The 14502-nt window shown below is 42.6% G+C and overlaps 1 protein-coding gene across 1 annotated transcript; it reads left to right on the top strand.

The window, feature by feature from the left end:
- The first annotated feature begins 10726 nt into the window (after positions 1-10726).
- LOC147416637 (uncharacterized) lies at positions 10727-11247 on the top strand. Its single transcript, XM_086508206.1, has 2 exons — positions 10727-10829; positions 10946-11247. The coding sequence occupies exons 1-2, from the start codon at positions 10727-10729 to the stop codon at positions 11245-11247; spliced, it is 405 nt and encodes a 134-aa protein (XP_086364332.1).
- Positions 11248-14502: the final 3255 nt, after the last annotated feature.

The raw sequence follows: 14502 nt of genomic DNA, 5'->3' as shown, positions 1-14502 counted from the left end.
GAAAGCCCTAGTACATTTCATACAATGCTGCCTAAATCGGATTAAGAACCTAAGTAACCATTGCTTATTAGGAAGGCATTCCCCATGGTATTAAGAGAAGATCTCTAGCACCTAGCTTGGTCAAACTAGCTTAGTCGGACTGCTTGATTTTTAAACCTAGACAAGTGATTATGACAAAACATTGCATTGAATTAAATGTTTGATACTAAGAAAATGCACTGAATATTATGCTACCAATCACAATCAAAGCAGACAAACATGGATGCAAAAAAGATAAGGGCAATGCTAATGGACAAGAAACACCTGTTTGTGTCGATGGTCGCGCTTGATTTGAAGTGTGAACGAGAGAAAGGTTCCATGAAGGTCCAAATCCTATCAATAGCAACACGCTCCTGTACACACTATGAAACACAAACAATACCTCTAGGAGGCACATCAGTGGGAAAAGAGAACTTTGTTAATCACTCAACTCTAAAACAGAAACACTCCTATCGTACTATTCTTACCTACCCTCCATCACTCAAGTGATGAGGATCAAAGGTGTTTTATGGCATAGGTTTCTGTTTCACTGTACCAGATGTGACATGTGTAGGTCTGAGTCAATGTTTTGACTTTTATTGTGCATAATCGTTTGCTAATTGCTCTTGCTCTTTTTTTTTTTTTTGTGAGTATAAAGCTTTATATGTACATTCCCTAAGATCGGAGATTAAGAGGTCAGGGAAAAAGGTTCAGAGGGAAACAAATGAATGATGACTGTCAGCAAACACTCCCCCCTTCCTTGGGTAGATCATACCATTTGAAATGAGCTTGTCACCCTTTGAAACCAATTATTCCAGTTGGTAAGAGGTGAGGATTTTTTCCAGTAGTTTGTTATTACCCTAGGTGCCTTGTCAAGCTGCAAGGGTGGTAAGGTACTCTCCCAGGATCGAACTTGAAGTGGTTCATCAGGTGATTCTTGAACACTGGGAGGTGTGGATTCTTTTGTAGCTTCATGGAGGTCCACTACTATAGATGGAGGCTGTGTAGAAGCTTTTACCTCTATGGATGTATTACATGAGGAGCTAGAAGCTTCATGGGACTCCCCCCTTCCTGAGCTAGGTGGAACAAATCGTTCTTTCTTTGGTACCCAAACTAGCTCGGGAGCGGGTGTGTAGCATTCTGTGATCTTTTTCTTTCCACGATCATTGATTCGTTTTGGAACTACGGGATTGGGCTCACTTGGGTCAGTGATAGGTAAGAGCACAATCTACGTTTTGGCACCCAGATTTGATCATTTCCTTGATAGTAGCCTTGGGCTTCCAATAGTCGTTTAGGGATCCATCGCAACATTTTCTTACTTTTCTTGGAGCGAGTGGTACGTTTCTTACAAGGCTTCTGTTTTTTAGCACTAGATATGGTCACTAAAGAAGCTTTAGGGACCCACTTGTATGTTTTCTTCGTTACATTAGGATGAGTCTTGTCGGAAGCGATATGCATTGCTTGTAGAATATTTAAGGGTATAGGCATTTCATCCCCCTCAGGTGTTACCCAGGTCGTCCCCCTATTTCCCCAAGTGTCTATGGTTGATGCTAGGTGGACCCAGTCTACATTGTCTGATTCCGTCATCCCAGGTAGGATATCCATATAAGGAGAATCTTGGCCAATGTCTGTATCCTTCTTACAAGTGTAACAATATTGTAGTGGTGCCGAGTGAACTGTGGTGTCAGAGCGATGATCAATAATGGTTTTACTCCCTAAGGGGTGTACCTTACCAGTCACCAAATCCACTCTAAGGACAGAGTCTTGGAATTGCAAATAGACATGATTTTTAGACCAATCGTGAACCATTTTTGCTTCCCTCATGAATGGTCGTCCTAAAATCATTTCATATGACATAAGGTGTTTAGAGAAATCCATTACAATGAACGTATGTCGTACCTTGTATCCTAGAACTTTGATCTTAAGATCCTTGAGCATCCCCATAGGTTTGGCTATGGTACCATTTGCCATCTTTACCACAATGTTAGTAACACTGAGGCGGGGTTTTCCCATGGATTCCCAACAATCTTTTGTAACGATGCTAACTCCCGCACCACCATCAAGAATTCCCTTTATAGTTAATCCCTTGGTAGTGATGGGTAGGGTCGCATTAGACTCGTCGCCTTCAAAATACTGCCCTAATTCGTTAATGGGTACCTCGATCACAGACTCGTGTCCATCTAAGTCAAGTGATTGCACATGATTTTCCTCATCAATCATAATCGAGTCAGGCCTATTTGGTTGCGCAAACTGCGGTAATCCCGTTCGTAGCTCTCCGTTAAGGAATGCTCGAAGTGCAAGGAATAACTCAAGATCTCCATACAGCTTTGCTATGATCGTGGTTCGGACCTCAGAAGACATGAAGTCCACTAGTTTGGCAACATTCATTGGCGTTTTGCAGGGTGTAGGTCCTTGACTAGGAACTGGTGAGGATGGAATCTCATATTCCTCAATGGGATATATCAGGTATTCCTTCGTTAAACATCCTTTCCAACAAGAAGGGTGTATGCTCACTTTCTGATGTCCCGTCCTCACTCCCTTCTTGGATGATACTAGATATGGCTAACGGTCTATGGTTCATGTGGGGTGGATGAACTTGCGTGGGAAACACTGTGTCATGAATTTTGATATGCATGGGTTCTGGTTCTAGTTTCCTTTGAGTCTCCTCCACTAAACCTCTTAGATGTTTTACCTGCTTAATCTCGTCTACAGGGTTTGGGTACGTCCCAATCTTCTTTTTACGATTTTTCCCTTTTTGCCCCTGCGATTTATCTTGGGGGTCTTGGATTGGATTTGGAAACACTTGTGGTGTTTTCAGAGGCTCTTTATGGTTTTCTCTTATTCGGTTTTCATTTGGTCCCATGTTACGGTTTTCCTTGTCGGTCTTTCCCTTTGTGGTATTGGTTCTAGTCTCCATTGTCTCGACTGAATCTGAATCATCCTCGAGGTCATTCATATACACGGGGTCATCTCCTGTTCCTATGTTTGTTTTGGAACTTGGCTTTGAATTTTTCGTATTCTGCGACTTCTTCCTTCGTGTCTTCTTTTTCTTTGCTTGGATAACTGACGCGGTATCTCTCTCTTCGAGGATATGGCCTGGCCCTTGAAGCATTGACCGTGTAATCGCATAAGCAGGTGCGACGGGTGGTATTGGCGATGTCACACTAGCAATTTCGACCAAATTCAGGGGTGTGATTTTAGGCGCATTTGGGTTATAGGGACATTGGGCAATCAAGTGATCTATGCCACAACGATTACATGTGAGTATTGGCATTGCAGACGTACTCCCTTGATTCATTTGCATCTGTGCAGCATTCTTTTGTAGCCTAATAGGGCACTCCGCTACTCGATGTGGTCCACCACACTCGTAGCATTGAAGAGGTGGCCTCCTAGCCTGGGTGTTGATATTTTGACCTCTAGATGCGAGAGCAGCAGCTTGATAAACCGGCTTGACTTGTCCCCAACAATCTTCCATGTAGTATATAGGACACTCTTCCAATGTATCAAGTCCGTAGGCAATACTAGTGTCTATTTCCTCCTCACAGCTATCTGGATAAGCATTTGATGGCTCGCAACCCACTTGGTTCATAGGGGCGACTCTTGGATGCGGGGGCTGCGGTCCTAGCACAGGAGGTGGTAGCGGTGTAGCTTGTACAACATTTTGGGATCTAGGGACCATGTGTTGCGGTGGTTGCTCAACAGGTGGAGTAGGCATCAATACAGGAGCTCGAGGCGCATCCGTCCAGGCTACAGGTGGTCTATTTGCCATCATACGTTTGATCATTAAACAATCCTTAGCTTGGTGACCATACCTACCACATGTGTTGCAAGTTCCATTAAATTTTACTCTAAACGTAGGGCACTCACTAGTGCTATGTGGGCCTAAGCAAATGGAACACCATTGTTGCTCCCTTCTTGGATACATGTGACTATTTTGAGGGGGTCGATTATCCTTAAGAGACTCTTGGATTGCCTTGGTGAGGTCTGTCAAGAATGTCTCAAATACCTTTGGCTCATTGGCAATGGGCTTTGCAGTCATGGGTTCATACTCAATGGCTTGTGAGCTAGTGGATCTCGTGTCAGTAGACACCCTCATGCCTGCTATCATCAAGTTGTCCTCTAGTTGGATTGCATTGGCAGTGACATCTTCCCAGGTTGTGATACCTCTAATCACTAGTCCATTATAGATTCCTTCATTCCTCAACCCTCGAATGAATCGATCAAGCAGTTGGTTATTGTTGAAGCGCTCATTTACAGGGCAGCGAGAGTTTAAGTGCTTTAGACGACTAATGAAGTCCCTTACTGACTCTCCTTCCTTACGTTCGGCCTTCTGTAGCTGAGATGCTACACCCCAAAGCACACCTTCTCGTATGTACTCCTTTAGAAACAACCTTCGAATGGTAGGGTAGATTGTTTTCTCGTCCACCCTTAGGGTCCTATACCAATCTCCAGCCTTCCCACTTAATGTCAAGCTTAAGGCATTGCACTTATGTAGTTCGTTGCGTTCCCCTAAGGAATCACATACTTGTTCAAACACTTCAATGTGTTTTCTAGCATCTTCGTCCCCATTGAATTTTTGCGTGAGTTTGGCAATTTGTACTGCCTTACTTCTAGGCTCTCTATCAGATGCATGACGCATATTTTCCGCGATAGATCGACCTATGGTTTGAGCAAACGCTGCCAAGTCACCTATGTGAGGAGGCAGGGCCGGTGGAGGTACTCTTGGAATCATATGTGGGAGAGGAACGGGTACCGGTCTTGGCATATGTGTAGATGATGCAGGATATGGAACATAACCGGGCATAGGTCCACTCGGATAAGAGCTAGGGAGCGGCACTCGAGGAGCATGAACAAGTGGTACAATTGGAGGTGTGGGGGCCATGTGTGCATAAGGGGCTAGAGGCACATATGGTCGAGGCCCCATATTAGGTACTACGACACTAGGTAGTGGCACTGCGCTAACCGTAGATATCATCAGTACATTCTCTGTCAGGCTTATCCCTGGAGTGAGCACTGTGTTTTCCTTAATAGAGGGTTGAGCCAAGTTAGGGAAGCTAAAGTTTTCGCTCGGAGGCTCAGATTGCATAGAGACCCCAGGTGAAATGACGTAAGATGGGTCCATGGGGCTCATTAGAGGAGTCTCCATTTGTGATAGAGTAGGCTATTGAGCCTTGCTCGTATCCAGAAATCTCATGGGGCCAGTTGAGAGTATATTTACCCCTCGGTTTTGCCTTTCTAATTGAATAATGCCATGGATAACATTACAGATCATTTTCTGTTGATCTTCGATGCTCGTGGCACTAGAGGTGGATTGTACAATCTCTATCCATCCTACATGGTAGGCGTGGCCAGAGTGTAGATCCGTCAACACCTCAGTGTGGAGGTCGTATGTCCAATGATCATTAATGAACAATCCTTCTAGAGTCGATGTGTTAACGGTTTCTTGTGAGGTAGAAGCAATGTTGCTCCCCATGGTTTTACTTGTCACCAACGGTACTCTAGAGGGAACTTCTGAAGGAGGCAGCTCAACAGGGCCTTCTTGGTAAGAAGTTGGTAGGATATCCACATGGACACTCTTTGGGGGTGTGGGGTCCACGTGCGATGTGAAAGGAGATTCCACTTCCCCACCCCCTTCGCGTGCTTCATTTGCATCAGGTTCCGAGCGAGTAGCTCTACCTAATGTTTCCATGAAACGGCTAAACATACTAGTACTAGGCTGTGGAGCTTCGGGATGTGCATGGCCTTCTCTCTCAGTGTTTTGGGTAGGGTATGCTTCCATGATTTCTGAGTCGGAGGAGGAATCACTAGCGGCTATTTTAGGTTCTTGGGTGGTGCTACCTTGTGTCCCCGTTGAGGGTCTAGAGCTTATCGTGGATGGGTAATGGGTGTCCGTATGAACAGAGGCACCCTCAATATGCTCGCGTTCTAGCACCCGCCCAGAGCGTAAGTGCATGTGCTTTTGATACCCTAAGGTGTCAAAAAGCTGCTCTAGGAGGCCTTGTGACTAGTTTTTAGCGTGTTTTTTGTTTGTTTTTTTGCTAGATTTTTAAGAGCGTGTCGTGGAATGGGCCGTGTGATAGCTCGAAACGAGCGTATCGGTTAGAGGGTCGTGCCGTGCTTTACAGCCCTCCGTTTGGTCACTCTATGCCATCGGAATCCCTAAAACTGTCAATTTCCAGTAGGGAACTAGGCCCAAACTAGAAAGTCTAAGGGTGCAAGTGGGAAGAGAAAGGAGGAGAGTAGAGGACTTGTCCCACATGCTCTCATTCTCTCTTGAGGGAGTAGGTTATATATATAACAGTGAGTCTAGTATATATCATAAGACTGAGGACTGAGGCCTGGGCTTGGGCTTGGGAAAATGATCCCGATCTATCTTTTATACAAACCAACCCGTCCGTTTTAAGAGTCACGTTTTTTATTTTCGAAAAATTTAGCCGCCCGCTCGCTCGCGTTTTTAATTTCCGGTTTGTTTTTTTTTATTATTATTTTTTTCCCAGAATTTTTTTTACCTTTTTCTTTTTGGTGCAGAAAATACAGAAATTGAAAACGCAGATATGCAAAAATTGCAGAAAACGCAGATATGCAGAAATTTCAGAAAACGCAGAAATTGAACAAACGCAGATATGCAGAAAATTGAAAAACGCAGAAATGTAGAAATTGCAGAAAAAACGTAAAAATTGCAGAAAATGCAGAAATTGCAGAAAAAACGCAGAAATTGCAGAAAATGCAGAAATTGCAGAAAATTAAAAAAACGCAGGAATGCAGAAAATTGCAGAAATTGAAAACGCCGAACTTGAAAATGCAAAAATTGCGGAAATTGAAAAAATGCAGACAATAGCAGAAATTGAAACTTGACAGCAAATGCAGAAAACGCAAAAAACAGAAATCTCCACACACTCCTTCCCTGCCTTTCCTATGATAGAAATTGCACCACAAGGAAGCGTAAAGTGCTAACCGAGCTTAGTGTAGGGCATATCCCCGGCAGCGGCGCCAAAAATGTGCGCTCCTTGCCGCATTGTCGAAGCAAGGGACTTGCCAATACACCGTGTGCGAGCCACAAACGGCTCCAAGCACACAACAAGCCTAAACTAGCAAGCTCAAGAAAACAAAGGGTGTGTCACTCACCGCTCTACGCTCGCCTTCGTGGTGGATTCCTCGCCGCGATGAAGAAGAAGCTGCAGTCGTGCCGCGCTCAACCGCTTCGCCGCCGTCGTGCCTTCGTAATGCTCGATCGCACACACACTCTCCCTCTCTCTCTCTCTCTCACACACACACACAAGGAGGTGAAGAAGAAGAAGATGGAGATGGAGCAAGAGCACTCTTCAATTGCACAAATGAGAGAATGAGTAAAAATTAGGTTTAGTTGGCTTTTATAGGAGCTCACCCCATTCACACTTGGGCGCCCATGCTTAACCAACTAATCCTTTGAATGTCCAAGTTAAAGTGCGCCTCTCATCGACGATCACTCTACCTTTCCCTATTGGACCGACAAGCCCGGTACCTGACTCTACCAAATACATAATACGCGTCCATCGTAGGTGATGGGTGTCCGTGAGCCGTGAGGGTTAACATCCTACAACTGTTGATAAAACGCTGGTCATGCGTATTATTTTTACTTAAAATAGCATCAAACAAAGAATAAGATTCTATTTCAAACGCAACCGATTAGGACCATGCGACCTCTCAAAAACATGCAGCCTTGCAGCCTCATACATGGTGGCTGAGATTTTCCGAGGAAGCTGCTAGCATCAAACTAAGAACAGAATAATGTTTTGAATGTAGAACTATGCTTTTCCCAGGAAACTGCAAGCACACGCTTGGATAGCTCATAGTAGTGATTGTCATCTACTTCTCACTCACCTCTTCTACAAAACTATTCTGTGCAAGTGTCTACAAAATTATTATGTGCAAGCGTCTACAAAAATATTCTTTTGAATGAAGCTACACAAGTAGAAGCTCAATAGGGAACCTTCAACATCATCAAATTGCTAATACAAAGCTTCTTGAATCTGACAAAGTCTAACCAAAATATTCAAAACAATTAATACAAGAAAAGACTTATTTTCTTGTTTCTCTGAGAAAGCATCTCCTCTTCATGGTCGGTGTATGCGCCAAAATCTCAATTGTGGCTATCTTGAAATTGACTCTAAACAAAAGGTTTGCACCTTCAACATTAGCAGTGCTAGATGTTTGCAACTTAAATCCCTCTTCATCATAAGAAACTATTCTACATACATGATTTCAGTTTTTGATCCTAGTCCTATAGTTATGTCTTTTTAAGTCTATCTAAACAACGTGAATTTTTTATAGGTTCTCTATTCCCATTATGTGCAACTTGAAATTATGTTGATGGGTGGATCAATAATTTAATACTTATGATGTTGAAGGAAGGGTGGTTGTGCTTGATGATCTTGATTGCCGCACAATTATTTTCATTTAAGGCCCGATATTTGTACTTGTTTGATAGAAGTTATTGTCGTTGAAAAGAGAAGAGGCTTCAAATTGGAGCGTTACTATATATCTAGTCGTACTCGTAAATTGTTTAGAAGTTTAGAGCTAGTTTTTTTGTCTTAACACAATACTTGTTGTTGATTTTCTTAAGTCTTTAGTAAATGGGATGTAAGTTTAAGTTGATTCTATTTTTATAGTTGCACCACAAGAAACTGCACACAACATGGCTGTCATACCTCAAACAAGGGCGGCTACGTTTGGAATAGAATTTTGTTCTTAGTTTGATGCTCGCAGTTGCCTGGGAAAAGAAGAGCCACCATGTATGAGGCTGCAAGGCTCCATGTTTGTGAGAGGTCGTATGGTCCTAAGCGAGTGCGTTCAAAACAGAATCCTGTTTTTAGTTTGATGATCCTATTTTAAGCAAAAACAATTCGCTTGTGCCAAATACCAGAATTACATATGAAAAATATTTTTGTCACCTATGTTTTGATCTTTGGTGATTATTAAATCATGCATCCACTTTAAGTGATGCATTGCTTTTGTACATAGTCTCTATGCTCTTCTGAAGATCCATGAGACCAAACAAGAATAGCTCAACACGATCCTTGTGGATCGATAGAATAAGGGATCAACAAACATGCGAATAATCACATCAAATATTCATGTTATGTTTGTAGTATACTTGCAAGATTGTACTTCTGGATACCTTAATTTGTTTACACCCACTACTACAAGTTTCCTCTTTCATAAATTCTTCGTTATTCAATACCTATATATATATCATGTTGTTGTTGATTGGTTCTTTCATGGTGCGTGATCTTGCATGCAATAGGTTTGAGCGTCAATCTTGTTCTTAATCATGATCTCAATAAGCTCATTAATTTCATTCTCAATGTCAATTGCCATCTGATTCTCATCATAACTTGCTGGAGCTATATATGGTGCACTCTACTCCTCTTGGTTTCACCTATACATATATATCTTGTCCTCAATGTCGATCAATCCACAATAACCTCCTTGTTTAAAGTACCACACATATCACATTTATTTTTCTTATTGTGACTCCATTTTCTTTCACCAGTTCATGACTGTAATTGTTACTGTTCAATTTCCTTGTATAATCTCATTTTCCATGCAACGTGAAATTAGTTTTGCAAGGTGAGAAGAGATGAGAGTTTTTTGTGCCACGGATGTTATTGCAACTTGTACTGCTTACACTAGGCTAGAAGCTTCTGGCTCATAGCGTTACCATGATCATATAGTGCAACCCCATTCATGCAACAGAGGAACATCAAGAACAAGCCGACATAGAGTTGGTGGGAAACTTTTCCAGAATATACGGACATAGAGACATGCAGTATCTGTAGGTAAATAAAGACATAACAAAGGGGCAAGCATATGCCATCATTGTTATTGTTAGTTAGTAGTACTCACAATCAACCACGATATAACAAAGCTAATTCGACCTTGTTTGTGATTCTAAATTTGAAGGTGGAAAAACCCTACAAAATATTCTAAAGAAGTTGTGTAAAAATCTTAGAATTTAGTCACTTTCGCTCTGTAATTTCTCATACGTAGGTTTGCCAAGCTTTTGGGAAAAATTATTTTTTGGATGTATTTTTGGTACGCAAGTAGGTCCCCTCCTATTTCAGAAAAAATAAAACTATTGCCTGTTAAGAACAAGAAATGAGCAAGTAGTAGGGGGTACAGGCTAGGGAAAACTCCAAAAGTGAAAGGAATCTTGGAAGATGCCCATGAACGTGGACGCGGTTGTGAGAATCGGCAGGCACAATACTCAGGCCATCCGGTTGAGGGTAGTGAGGCAAGTGGCAAATCAGCGAATGCTAGAGGGGAAGTGAGGGGAGGCAATGGATGCTAGGCGAGGAAGGGGACAAATGGCGAGCAGTAGGGTAGGGGAGAAGCAAAACATTGTTTATATAGAGAGAGAGAATTGCACTGGAGGCAAACATTTGCGCATGGTTGAGTGGTTAGCAGTGAGATTTTGTTATTCTAGGTGAGGTTGTGAGATGGATTTGCACATATAAAAACAAGATTTTGTAGTCGAGTGCATGGAGCCTCAAACTTTGCCTGCAAAGGAGTCTCGATTCGAGGCAATATGAATTGAAAGCTGCCAGTAGGTGTGTCGTACAAAATTATGTATATAAAGGTCACTTTATGGCATTTTATTCATTCATTCGATCAGTAGCGGAGGAAAAAAGGTCTAGTCAATATGAATCACTGGAGGACAAGTCTTGGCATGAATAAGAAGGTTATGGTGAAGATGATGGTGGCACTAGCGCTTCATGTGTGCACAACACAGGCGGTGCTTCCAGCCCAGACACAGCCGATGCCGCTGCAGGGTGCGTTTTATCTATTATTCTTTTGAATTTATGGCTGCAAGACTATTGACGCTGTTGCAATAATTATTTGTTAACGCTACGTACTGTGTCTAATTGCGTGGAATTTACGAGTACAGAGCCGCGCCTGGCCTGCATTGGTAAACTGCGCTTTATTCTTCCCGGTTGCAGGCAGGCCGATATGGATGACGGCCTTCCACCTGATCCCGCCACCAGGGCCGGGTGCCTGCCTCTCCCTGATACACCACGGGTGCAGCTGCAGTGCTTGAAGTTCTTCGTGTGCTCACCTAATCTGGATTGTGACCTCCTAGTCGAAAACCTGCGTCCACTTACTGCCCTCGTCCCCACGGCCTCCTCCCCCGATGACCACCACCACCAACAACACTACTCCCATCCCTACCGGGCCCCCGATTCCAGTTGAGCGCCTGCGCCCGCCAAAGTCGGCCGTTTGCAGATCCCGTACATGAAACCCATTACCGCGCCCCTTTGTGCCACCATCCATGGGCGGGGCTCATGCGGCTTTCTGCTTAGTCTTTACCACGCCAGTGCATATGCTGCAAACATCTATTGGTAGACACGTTTGCGACCGCAGGGCATTAACTGTGGCAGGATCGGGGGAGTTTACACCCACCTCGTTCCCGTTGATCCAAGTAATCTCTCTCTCTAGTCCCTCCCCTCATGCAGAAAACACGTTCGAACCTTGGATTTTGTGTGGGCTCGTATTTTCCCAATCTAGATACAAGTTTCCAGTTCTTTGCGCTTTCAAGTCCACTATTGAAGTTAGTCCTGATAAAAAAATACTTGATGCAGGTGAGGGTCTCTGCCTAATCTATTCTGGCACCACTGAAGAAGCACACAAACACTTGTGCGAAAACTCCACCCACGGCTAAGCTAGCTACTGTCGGTCACCGTCACCCTTGTGACATCATCAACTAATTTTGTCACATTGAAGACTACATGCAATATATTAACTTCTTCATCTAATTCGAATACATTCGTTAGTTTCTTTCGGACGAATATTTCTTTGGTTTTCAGAGTCTAGTCTGTCCGTAAACATTGATCCGTAACATGTGTTGAAAATACAAAAAGGAATGGATTTAGAGCTTGGACTAACATCTTGTTTTTTTTATAGAAATCATAAGCATATCTTGATAGCTTCTCACACATACTCGAATATAAGAAAAACATTTTCTTTTGATCTTATGAAATACAATCAATCATGCGATTGTAATCAATTTGAACTAGTACTATGCATATCAAATACTCCTCTATCCTTGTCTCTTTTTATTAATGCCAACCTTCACAAATAAACCTTATTCAAGGCATGATTCTAGTAATGTAGGCTTTTTAACTATTGGTGTATGACGTCATCCGAAGTAGCTCGTCAACTTATGACGGAGAAATGATAGTTTCATTTCACCATTGTGTTACTACACACACACACACACACACACACACATAGAGACCATCTATATATTATCACGTGTTCTTACAAAATGGGTAGCCCTAGCCATGTATGCAAGTATGCATGAAGAAGACAAGATGACCCAAATCCATACTTTATCCATCAACATAGACACTTCAAATGAATTTCACCCATATCCAAAAGTCTGCACTACAATAGTCTTCACCAATCTCACAGAGTTATCTTAGCCCATTTTCCTTTGCCAATTTCCAACACATAGCTTAGAATAAGTGAAGCAGATAGGCTTTGCTAAGTGAAACAGATATGCATTTCTTAGTAGTCTTTACAAACTATCAAAAATTAATTATAAAGGCACCAATAAATTGATAACCCAATACTGAGCTTTGAGACTCCAAACATTGCACTAGTAGATTTTGGAGTGTTTGGTGCTAGCTTTTGGAGCGCTTCTGAGAGAAGTGATTTTGGGGCTCTACCTTTGGGCAACACTTGTACTATTTATAAGATCCCCTGGGACCTCACTTTTCAAATAATCTAGACACAAAGTCCGAGAGCAAAGGACCCCTATGGCATAATAATAAAGAAATACCAAAAGGGGCACCAAGGCCAGTGCATTTGGGCATTGAACTCTGCTGTGCCATGTTGACTCTCTCTCTCTCTCTGTCTCTCTCTCTCTCTCTCTCTCTCTCTCTCATAAACTTAAATGATTTTGTAGTTGTTGTTCATGTGTTGCTATTGATTTCTTGCTTGGAGTTTCCAAGCGTATAAAAGTGGTATCAAAGCTCAACAATATTCTTCTTTTACAAAGGCTCCGATTCCTTCTATAGCACAAATGGGTTCACGAGAAGAATCTCACGGAGACAATACCTCTCAGTGGGGAGGTGAAAAAAAAGTTGAAGATTGTCATGGGAAATGAAGAAATCAATGAAGATTTAGGCCAATGTTTTGGCAGGGAACTATGCTAGAACAAAGTACAAACATGTTGGAATTAGGGTTGCAAGAAAATACACATAGCTTGGAGAAGATGAAGGAAGCTCAAGGCACACGTTAGAGAGTATAGTACTTGGTGTGCAATGGAAAGATAGATAGGCCTAGAGTGATAGGGATATATACAATGCAATGAGGGAAAAAATACCGCAGTGGTCCTAAGTGTCTTCCCACATATCAATACCACATGTATATAGTAGCAAATCTCCCCTTGGGTGATGCGGTGAACGAGAGCTCGCACATAGAGTAAAGGGAAGTGCCATGCCTTGAGGACATGATCAGTCCACAAAGAGGAGTAAGCCCAAAGCTTTGTGGAAAGCTTCAAACTTCTCACGAGAAAATGCCTTTGTGAAAATATCTGCAAGGTTGTCCTGTGTTGGCACATAAGCCAAGCTGATCTCGCGTGCTGAGAGCCTCTCCTTGACATAGTGGTAATGCACCTCAATGTGCTTTGTGCGAGCATGAAAAAATGAGTTCAGCCAATGTGCTCTGAGTGTCAGTGTAGATAGTGTTGGTAGTGTCCGATCCAACACCCAAATCATCTATAAGACGTCTGAGCCATATACACTCAATTGTACCTATGAACACTGCGTACTCATCCTCACAACTAGAAGTGGCCATAGTAGGTTGCTTCTTGCTCAACCATGATATGCATGAGGTGCTAAGCATGAAACAAAAACCACTTGTGGACACTCATGTGTCAAAACAACCAGCCCAATCTGAGTCCAAAAACGCATGTAAGTCTAGCAGCAATGATCCCCCCTTGGGGTAAAACAAGCCACAATATAAAGTACCACTCAAGTGGCAAATAATCCTCTTGACAGAACGAATGCTTAGACCCTGGGCCATATATGCATAAATTTGCTAACTTGTGAGACTGAAAATTGAATATCCAGCCTCGTGTTGCATACACAAATGAGGGATCCAACAGTAATTTGGTAAAAAGTGACATCTGCAGGATCATCAGCATCATGAAGACTCAATTCCAAACCTGTTTCCATGGGAGTCTCAATGTATCTATGTAACTTTTTTGACACATGGCAATACCATCATCACACTACAATATGTCTCGCATTTGGTCGAGTGATTAGAGAATCATCCACATAACGAACCACAATGAGAAGGACACTACCCTCACGCTTTACATACAATGAGCTTTCGGCTAGACTGTTACGAAATCCTTGTTTGACCAAATGAGTGTCAGGCTTGTCATACCAACAACGAGGAGATTGCTTCAACCCATACAACGCTTTGTTACGTTTGCAC

This window comes from Adiantum capillus-veneris, unplaced genomic scaffold (assembly GCF_014529385.1).
Source record: "Adiantum capillus-veneris isolate H3 unplaced genomic scaffold, ASM1452938v2 Hic_scaffold_720, whole genome shotgun sequence".
Classification (NCBI taxonomy): domain Eukaryota; kingdom Viridiplantae; phylum Streptophyta; class Polypodiopsida; order Polypodiales; family Pteridaceae; genus Adiantum; species Adiantum capillus-veneris.
This window is presented reverse-complemented; position numbering and strand designations above follow the sequence as displayed.